Source organism: Ovis aries, chromosome 17 (assembly GCF_016772045.2).
Source record: "Ovis aries strain OAR_USU_Benz2616 breed Rambouillet chromosome 17, ARS-UI_Ramb_v3.0, whole genome shotgun sequence".
In the NCBI taxonomy this organism is placed as follows: domain Eukaryota; kingdom Metazoa; phylum Chordata; class Mammalia; order Artiodactyla; family Bovidae; genus Ovis; species Ovis aries.
Window position 1 is genome coordinate 68,549,238 of NC_056070.1, and position 9,327 is coordinate 68,558,564.

At 58.0% G+C, this 9,327-nt stretch overlaps 1 protein-coding gene across 12 annotated transcripts in view; it reads left to right on the top strand.

The window, feature by feature from the left end:
* The window catches only part of EMID1 (EMI domain containing 1), a 40,859-nt gene extending 31,826 nt beyond the window's left edge, over positions 1–9,033 (top strand). For 2 of the 12 annotated variants that reach the window (XM_027956695.3, XM_060401294.1), the window contains 2 exons: positions 5,067–5,157; positions 8,287–8,529. In XM_027956695.3, coding sequence (XP_027812496.1) covers positions 5,067–5,157; positions 8,287–8,408 — 213 coding nt within the window. In that variant the 3' untranslated portion in view covers positions 8,409–8,529. Of the gene's footprint in view, positions 1–19; positions 289–625; positions 704–4,147; positions 4,233–5,066; positions 5,158–7,483; positions 7,518–8,286 lie in introns of those variants that run through there. The other 10 variants (XM_027956694.2, XM_042234792.1, XR_006056739.2 and 7 more) reach the window with 9 other exon arrangements.
* The last annotated feature ends 294 nt before the right edge of the window (positions 9,034–9,327 follow it).

Genomic DNA, 9,327 nt, shown 5'->3' on the forward strand with positions numbered 1-9,327 from the left:
ATCCACGCCCCCCCACCAGGAAACATGGAGGAAGCACCAGAAGCCCCACGATGCAGGGACCCGGAAACCACCACCGCCAGAGGAGGCATTTGGAAAATGGACGGGATGGGGGCAGACAGGAGAGGCCGCTGGGGTGTTCTTCTGGAGGCTGGCATCGTGCCCGCCTCCCTCCCCCACCCTCCTCCTGGTGCAGTCTGGCTGGGACGCCCTACTTCCTGGCAGGCACTAGTTAATGAAGACATGGGGAGCACCCAGCTCCTGCCCTGCCCTCTCTGCTCCTGATTGTGGGTCAGTGATGGATACAGCCGTGGGAGCCCCCCACCATGCACGAGCCGTCCCCTGTGTCTTCCCATGACTCGTGGGGCCCTGCTACCTCTCTAGCAAGCCTCTCCCAGCCCCTCACTGCCTCCCTACTCGCTTCCCCACCTTCCACCCGCTAGTGGCTCCAGTCTCTTAAGCACACTGTCAGCATGGGCATGAGCTGGGCTGGGGGTCAGCTAGACCCAGGAGATCCCAGCCCTCTGGCTCCTTCACTGGCTTCTTCAGAGGCCTGGGGGAGGTGGGAGAGGTGGGGTGAAGGCTGAATTAGGCTGGGCAGCCCCATCCCTATATGGGGGCCCAACAGGAAAACAGATGCCTGAGCTCTCTCAGAACAGACCTCAAACTCAGAACCACCTTTGGGAGGGACTCCCACCGCCATGAGGTAGCAGGGCCCCTGCCCATCCACCTGCCTTCCCCTCACCCACCTGCTCTCCTGTCCCTGCTTGCCGCCTGCCTGGGAGGGAACCTGCTGGGCTGGGGGCTGCATGAGGCTCTGGGGGCTGGGGGGCCAGCTGTGTTGGGGGCAGGTGGGGATGAGGTGCGCATGGGGAAGGGCTCCTGTACCCACACTCCACCTGCTAGTCCCCACTTGGTGAAGTGCTTGCAGCCATTGACCTGTCTGTGGCTCAGCAGTGACACCCAGTGGTCATCAGGGTGCGCTGCAGGCACTGGCCCGTCCAGACCAAAGCCCATACCCCTTATTCAGATAGGAAAAACTGAGGCCCAACTCCACAGAGTGAATTGTTGGCAGAGCTGGAACTGAAGTCCAGGCTTTTCCCAGGGCTTGGGGAACCAGCTAACTTTCCCCAAGCACCTCCTTGGTGGTGCCAGGCCGCAGACTGGGCACTGTGGATACAGATGTGATCTGGACACAGTCCCCACCCTCAGAGTGGTCACAGCAGGGGTGTGGGGGGGAACAGACCGTAACTAGCAGTGACAGGACAGGGGAGCTCAGCTGTGACGGCAGGGGGCAATTCAGCATTTTCTTGGATGAGGAGACTCAGGCTGAGGCCTGGCAAAGGGCATTCAGGCAGAGAGGAAATATCATGTGCAAAGGCCCTGGGGCACGGGCAAGCCTGGGGTGTCTGAGGAGCTGCAAATACTTGGAGCGACAGAGGCTGACAGGCAGGGAGTGAGACACAAGTCAAGAGGCTTTGGGGACTTAAGAGGCCATGTTGAGGAATGTGAAGTTTGTGCTGTAGGCAGTGGGGAGCAATGCACTGAAATGCTAAGTAGGGGAGTGATGTGGTCAGATTTTTGTTAGCAAAAGATCCCTCTGATTACCCCGTGGAGAATGGATGGGAAAAGGGAGCAACGTGGGAGCAGAAAGAGAGACTAGACAGGAGGCTCGTCATCCTGGCAAGAGGCTGTGGGGGCCGGAACTGGGAGGGGGCCGGTGAAGATGGACAGATGTCGGTGGAGCTGAGAGACACGTGGGTGCCAGTCTGGCTGTGGGGTGAGGGGGCGAGAAATTAAGGGAGATGTTTACAATAGAGAAGGACAGAAGACAGCCAGGAGCAGCTGGCTTTCTTCTGGGGAAGCTTTCTCCATGGGGAATGTCTGCGTGACAGCTAAGGGGCTGTCCAGCAGGCCCTGGACACGCAGGCCAGGCTTAGGGGCACTGGGGCATCATCGGTGCAAATAGCAGGCCACTTACACAGAATATTGGGGTTTTTTACATTTTCCCCCCAGGTTTTTACTTTGAAAATGTTCAAATATAGAGAAAAGTTGGCTCAGTGACTATCCTTATGCCCTTCCTCTGGACTGACCAGTTATTAGTATTTTGCCATGTCTGTTCTTTCGCTCTTTATATACTTACAGACCTTTTTTCCTAATCCATTGGAAAGTAAGTTGCAGACCTCATCTACATCTCCCCCAACACATCAGTGTGTGTCTTGCAAGAGCATGGACGTTCTCCCAAAGAGCCACAGTACCACATTCACCCCTAAAAAGGCTGACATGAATTCAGCCACTTAATATACAGCTTACCTATAAAGCAAATGGCAACCCACTCCAGTGGGTTGGAGAATCCCTTGCCTTGGAGAATCCCATTGACAGAGGAGCCTGGTAGGCTACAGTCCATGGGGTCGCAAAGAGTCGGACATGACGGAGCGAATTCGCTTCACTACTATAAATTTTACCAGTCATCTCCAAAATGCATTTTGTAGCTGGTTTAAAAAAAAACCCAAACAAATCCAAGATCAAATCAAGATTCGTGTATCGCAGTTGGTTGTCAGGTGGCTAGTTTCTTCTAATCCCGAACTGGCCCCCTGCCCTTCTCTTCCTTCTCTCGAGCTTGTCTTTTGGAGACTGCCCCTCCGTCTGGATTTGCCTGATAGTTCCCTCGGGGGGAGATGCCGGTGAACTGCCCTCCACCAGCTGGGGAGGTGCTGCCCTCTTCCTGCATCTCGTCAGCTTCTCCACTGTCCCTGCTCCAGCGGCTTAATGTGGTTTCTGAAGGCCATCTACTTTTAGATGGATGTAATACTTGAAGAGGGGTCACTTCAGGGTGACCCCCCGGCTCCATGGCCAGGCAGTGGCCTGAGAGTAGTCCCATCCATGTGATGTGGACAGGACAGCCAGATCATAAGGGGCAGTCCTAGCATGGCGAGGGGCTCATTCAGAACAGCCACATTGCGAGGACTCTGGTTAGATGTTTTTTGTGGGATAGAGCTACCTTGAAGGTAGCAATTGTACCAAGATGCGTATTATACCTCATCCCTTCATTTAATCCGCACTGAGTAAAGGACCTGAGAGGGGCTCCCAGACGTGTCAGGGCTGGAATAGTTTGCGCCGTTCTGGCGCTCGGTCAGAATTAAGATCTCTACATCTCGGAAGTGTCTTTAGTCTGGACTAGGAAAGAGGAAGGAAGGAGTGAGGGAGTGTGGAGTTCTGACAAGACCACGGGCCTTATGCTAGGGGGAGGAAAGGACAGACAGACAGACGCTGGGAAGAAGTGAAGGTGAGGGCTAGCTGGCGGTCCCTGACCAGAGCCTTGGGCAGCGTCAGCACTACTTGAGACAGGAGACCCCAGAGCAGGGAGGTCCAGGGGAGGGGTTTGAGGGGTGCTGGAGACTCAGCTGAGACGAAAGGGCAGGGCTGAGGGCTTGCCTCCCATGTGTGCAGCGTATGGACCTGGAGCCGTCAGAGCCCTTGTGAGGAAGGGGCCCAAAAGGACTAGGGAAGGGGGCACCTGGGCCTGGACTTCAGCCTTGCCAGCATTTTAAGCCTAGCTTCCCAACAGTGATGCCACTCAGACATCTTCTGATTTTACTCTGATATGTTCATTTGGACATGAGTGGGAAGACGATTGGAAAGTAGCCTGATACCACTGGTGGAGTTAATTAGCTGAGACAAACACAGTATTGAAGGCAAAACTGAGTCAGTTCAAAGACCGCTAAGTAAACGAGAGTGCAAGTGGCCCAGGGATGTGGCAGGAATCCTGCGGATGTGATAGCAGCTGGTTTCAGGCAGCAGAGATGGAAGAGCGGCTGGGGCTCTGGGGCAGCCTCAGGGCAGGCCCTGGGACAGCAGGGCTGCCCCTGCAGACTGGCCTCCCCCTGCCCCCAGTGCAGCAAAGATGTGCAAGGCTGTGGGCAGAGAGCAGACAGCTGGGTGGGATCCTTCCAAGGGGGTTGCTTCTGCCTGCCTTGACCCCCTCCTGCCTTCTCCGAGTCTTGTTCCGGCTGTCCGTGGGCCCTGGGCTGTGGCAGGTGGTGAGGGGCTGCGGGTGCATGTCCAGGGTGGGGCATGGGCCTCCAACAAGCTTTGCAGGGCCCCCCTCCCCTGCCCCCTTCACGGCTGCATCTGTCTCTTTCCTCCACAGGGGGAGGGGTTGCACCAACTACGCGAGGCTTTGAAGATTTTAGCTGAGAGGGTTTTAATCTTGGAAACAATGATTGGGCTCTACGGTGAGTAGAGACAGACGGACAGACAGCCCAGCCCCCGCCTGCCAGCCTTCCCCAGGCCCTCCAGGGTGGAGCTGCCTGGGCCCAGTCAAGAGGCCGGAGAAGGTACCTGACCTTCTCCAGGTGGGGACGTGAAAGGTCAAGACCACCCATCCCTCGATGACTGGTCCCATGAGTCCACAGGGGAAGAGAGGAGCCCCAGAAACCCGGGCCCCCACCCCTGTGGTCAGACCTGGGGCTCCGGAAACTGTGGGTAATGTGGTTTCCAGGCCTTCAGGGATGCCACGGCTGACAGATTTTGAGTCTGAAGGGAATGATGGGCAACAGAGCCAAGCTCCAGGGCAGCAGAGGATTGTGGGTAACAGAGCCAGACTGCAACAGTACAGGGGATTGTGGGTAATAACATCAGAACCCAGGCCACCAGGAGGATTATGGGCAGCAGATCCAGACTCTAGGCAGAGCCAGTGTGCAAGTGCACGGGCCAGCAGGTCACAGGGCCAGACTCCAGCAGGGCAGGGGACTGTGGGTGACGCAGCCAGGCTCGAGTCCCAGGGGATTCTGGGCTAGGTACCACCCTCCAGCGCTGACCCCAGGGGCGCTCACTAAGCAGGCCCTCCTGGCCCCAGGGTGCCCCATGAGTGGGCTGAGAGACCCTCCCCCAGGCAGTCAGCCACCAGTTCTCCACCCATCTGGTCACTGGAGGAGCCGAGTGAGCCCCGTCCCCTGAGGAGAGACCTAGGTCCTGACGGAGGTTCCTGCCCTCCCCCTCACTTCCCTGGCCCAGCCTGCCCCCGGAGGTCAGACTCGCACCGTCTGCTCTTCTCCATCTCCCATCAGGCTCCTAGCTTACAGAGCTTCCTGCAGCAGCAGGCTCAGCTGGAGCTCCTGGCCAGACGGGTCACCCTGCTGGAAGCCATCATCTGGCCAGGTAATGGCAGGGCGGGCAGGCAGGGGCAGCCCCTGCCAGGAAGGGCCTGGGAAGGGCCTGGGGACACAGACGGCACCTCCCAGCACTGGATCCAGACTAGCAGCCACCACCCCCTCTTCAGCCCTTCCATCCGGCCAGCAGATGCTGTCTGGCACAGAGAAGGTTCTGGTTACTAGTTCCTGAGTGATCAAGCACCTGCTCTGTGCCAGGTACCTCACCGGACAGGTTCCAACAGATAAGACAGACACAGTCCTGCTCTCGAGGAGCTTAGGGAGCTGCTGCGGGCGGGTGGGGAGGGGAGCCCTGGACCTGGGTGTTAACCAGGATGAGGAGTACCACAGTGGGGAGAGTACTGGCAACTAGGGAAGCACAGAAGTGCTCCTGAGGCAGGCTGGGGCATGCAGAGGGCATCTCGGGAGGGCTTCCTGGAGGAGGCATCGAGGTGGAGCCTTGAAAGACAAGGATAGGGGGCAAGTGAACAGGCAAAAGGAATAGCATGGCCAAAAGCCAAGAGACCAGAGAACCCAGAAGGATTGTTCCGTGAGTTTGCTGAGGGGTGAGAGCTGAGGGTAGACGATCTGGCAGGGCCCCGTTTGAGAAGGTCCTTGAATGCAGGCATGAAAAGAGGTTAGCCCCACCTGGCTGACACAGTGGGGCTAAGGAGGTCTCCCCGAGTTAAACTGGAGTCTGTGGTGGCCCTGGAGAAAGGCAGGGATTGACTGCCCTTGGGGCTAACCCTCTCCTACCTGCAAAGAGGCCCCAACAGCCACTCTCCTCCCAGACGCCCCATCTCTCAATGCTTCAGTGCACATGGCCTCAGATATCACACGTAACCTCATATCTGTTCTACAGATGGGGAAACTGAGGCCCCCAGCAGGAAGGAGAGCTGTCAGAGCCGTCTCCTTCATTTGGCAAAAGTGTAGGGCACACCAGCTGCGTGCTGGGTCTGGGCAGGTGCAGAGGCCAATCTCAGGGTACCTGCCTTGGTGGCAGGGGGTCTTCAGCATCTGTAGAGATGAGGGGCGTGGGGAACAGGTGCGCCAAAGGATGTGTGTGAGGGGAAGCCTTCCTGCGAGATGGGACTCTAGCGTTAGTCATGGAAGGCTCCGAGTGCCAGGAGGAGGGGAGAGGGCAGCCCCCACAGAGCCCCGCCCTCTGGGGGTGGAAAGGTGTGCGGGGTCTGCTTCCAGAGCTGCTGAGCCACATGGCTTCCCCAACTTCTAGAAACTTATCCAGCCATCTCCCAGACCTACTCTTCTCCCAGAGGAAGGACCAAGGACCAAATCCCAGGCTCTCAGCTCTCTGTCAGTTACCCCCACACCCCCTCTCAGGAGGAGGACTGGGACAGGAGCCAGAAGGGACACACTGTGGCCTTGACTCTGTGCCCTGGCCCTCCTTCAGCAGCCCACAGAGGAAGTGCCAGGCACCTGGCAGGGCCCTTGTCCACTCAGTGTGGCCGGGAAGGGGGCTGGGGGAGCAGGGGAGCAGAGGGGATGGAGCCGTCCCCACTGATCCGTCATGCACAGATGGGCTCGCGCTTAGACTGTGATCGAGAACGGTAATAGTAACAGCTGTCACACACCTGGGCCACCTGGGCCGGGAAACTTCTATTCCACATCCCCAGTCCTTGTAACATGCGTTCTAGGTGGGCAGTACGATGCCCACCTCACAGAGGAAGAAACACAGGCTCAGAGGGCTCGTGTGATTCCCACAATGACACGGAGAGTTGTGAGCCCCTGGCGTCCCCTAGGTCTAGCCGAAAGCTCCAGCTCTTCGGGCTCCATCAGCAGAGGTTCCCCGATCCCTCTGCTCTGCTAGGCACTGAGGGGGGGCCAGGGAAAACCAAGGCCCTGATTTTGGTCATATCAGAACAGCATCTCAGGACTGACTCACAGTGCCCAGACCTGCAGGAGTTGAAAACACCCCAGCCTTGTGACACTCAAGACCCAGTATTTACTGTGAAACCACTTTCCACTCCTGGTCGCCTTAAACACTTCACAGGAGTGTGACTCCAGCAGTGTCAGCCCCACGTTCCTCTGGGACTTGCTCAAGGCCGCATGACTGGAATACGGTGGGGACAGGACTTGGCCTGAGCTGATGCTGGGACCTGAGCTCTGGGCTTCCCTCCCCCTGTGCTCCCTGGTTTGGGGCATGAACTGTCCCTTGACTGTGACTGCAGATACCTGTCTGCCCCAAATCTCAGTCCAGAGGTTCACGGGACACAGGGCCAGGACACTGGACAGTTATGACTATGAGGGTACAGCCGCTTGGCCTTCAGTGCACAGCTGATACACAACCACAGTCCAAGTGTTGGTTCTGTGAACAGGGTTTTAGAGGCTCAGCCAAGTCCTCCATCCTGGGACTCTCCCTCTGGAAAAACAGTCCATCCTTCCAACTTGCCTATCCCCTCATTTGAGAAGGACTGAGGTGATAGTGACAGAAGGCTTCCTGGAGGAGGTAGGTACTGATCTGGGTTCTGAAGGATGAGTAGGAGTTTTCCAGGTGGGAAAAACACCAATTATTCAGTTTTACTTTTGGAGGCCAGCTAATTCACCATAGCCAAATCAGAACTGACTTCAACAATTACTGGAGTTGCCCAGGGCCTCTGTATCTGGACCATCCCCCAGGTTTTAGCAGTCAGACAACTGAGACCCTGACAGAGGTCCGAAGCTACACAGTAGGTCAGTGGCAAGAGCCTAGCCTTCCTAAACCCTTCCCCACTTGGGTTGTATAACCCAACGAGAGAGAAAGAGTGATGCCTGGCCTTAGTTTACCCAGCTATGAAATGGGAATGACTCAGGGCACACCTCCACATCCAAAATATGTTAATGAAAAAGTACTTTTTCATGGCGCATCCGCTACATACGAAGCATTTCAGAAACATGGTGGGTTTATCCCCACCTGTCACAGAAAATCAGGCAGAGGCCCTGAGTGCTCTAGTTGGGTTGGGGGCTAGTAACTCCCAGGGGGACGGGCACCAAGCAGCTTTGCAGACCCCCTTCTTTCCCACAGCTCTGCTTCCAGATGACAGAGCCCCACCCCTGGAAGGCCAAGGGCAGGTGGGTGCCTCACACAGACCTCACTAACCTGGCCTCTCTCCGTCCCTCCCTCTCTTCTTCCCTCCGGCAGAACCAGAGGGGTCGGGGGCAAGCCTCGCCGGCACGGGCACCCCCAGCCTCCTGCGGGGCAAGAGAGGACACGCGGCCAGCTACCGGATCGTGGCCCCCAGGAGCCGAGACGAGAGAGACTGAGGGCGGTGGTGGCCCCTGGGGGAGGGCCAGCCAGGCTTCCCTTCCCAGCCTGGCCTGGGCCAGCTGCCTCTGGGGTCTGCCTGCCTGTATTTATTAATATCCTCAGGGTCCCTTCCACCACCGAGGCCTTTGGGTGGGGGTCTTGGTCCTGGCACCCAGCGCACGTCTGCTTCCTATGAGGCTCAGCAGGGACTGGGGCCTGAGAGGGAGGCGCGGCCCAGGTGAGAGGTGAGGCCTTGCTCAGGGCCCTGGGCCTCAGTTTCCCTCTGTGAAATGGGGTGATGCAGGTCTGCAGGAGGCAGCAGGTCTGGAGCTTGTCTCATCAACTGCCCAGCCCTCCACACGCCCAGGGATGACGAGGGCGGGCAGTCTCGCCTCCCGGCTCCCCAGCCAAACCTGGGGGGCCCACCTGTACCCCTCCTCGTTTTCTGGTGCTGGCTTTCTGACCCTGAGGTCGAGCTACCTGATCTGACTGGATGTTCGGGGTTCTTTGTGTCAGTTCTGACCCCTGTACCCTCAGCCCCTTCCATGGTCCGGGGGAGGGGGGCTGCATGCTTCCACAGCCGCTTGTGGCAGCCCCAGCAGGTAGATGCGCATCAGCCAATAAAGGCCCCGCCTGACTGCCCGCTGGCCTGGTCTGTGTGCACTTAGATGGAGCGGCCGGCAGGCCAGCAGCTCTCCTCAGTGGCCTTCACTGTCCCCGAGGGCCGTGGAGCCGGGGCTCCCTGGCCATCACCTGGGTAGCTGGGGGACGGGGTAGGGGGCAGAGCAGAGGCTCAGGCTATCCCCACCCCCAGCCAGGCGTCCAGCAAGAGCACTGCCCTCCTGCAGTCGGCCATTTGTTCACTGCTCGTTCATTCATTCAACCCCCTGACGCCAACGTAAGAGTCAGACAAGCACCACCCCACGAGATCCAGGC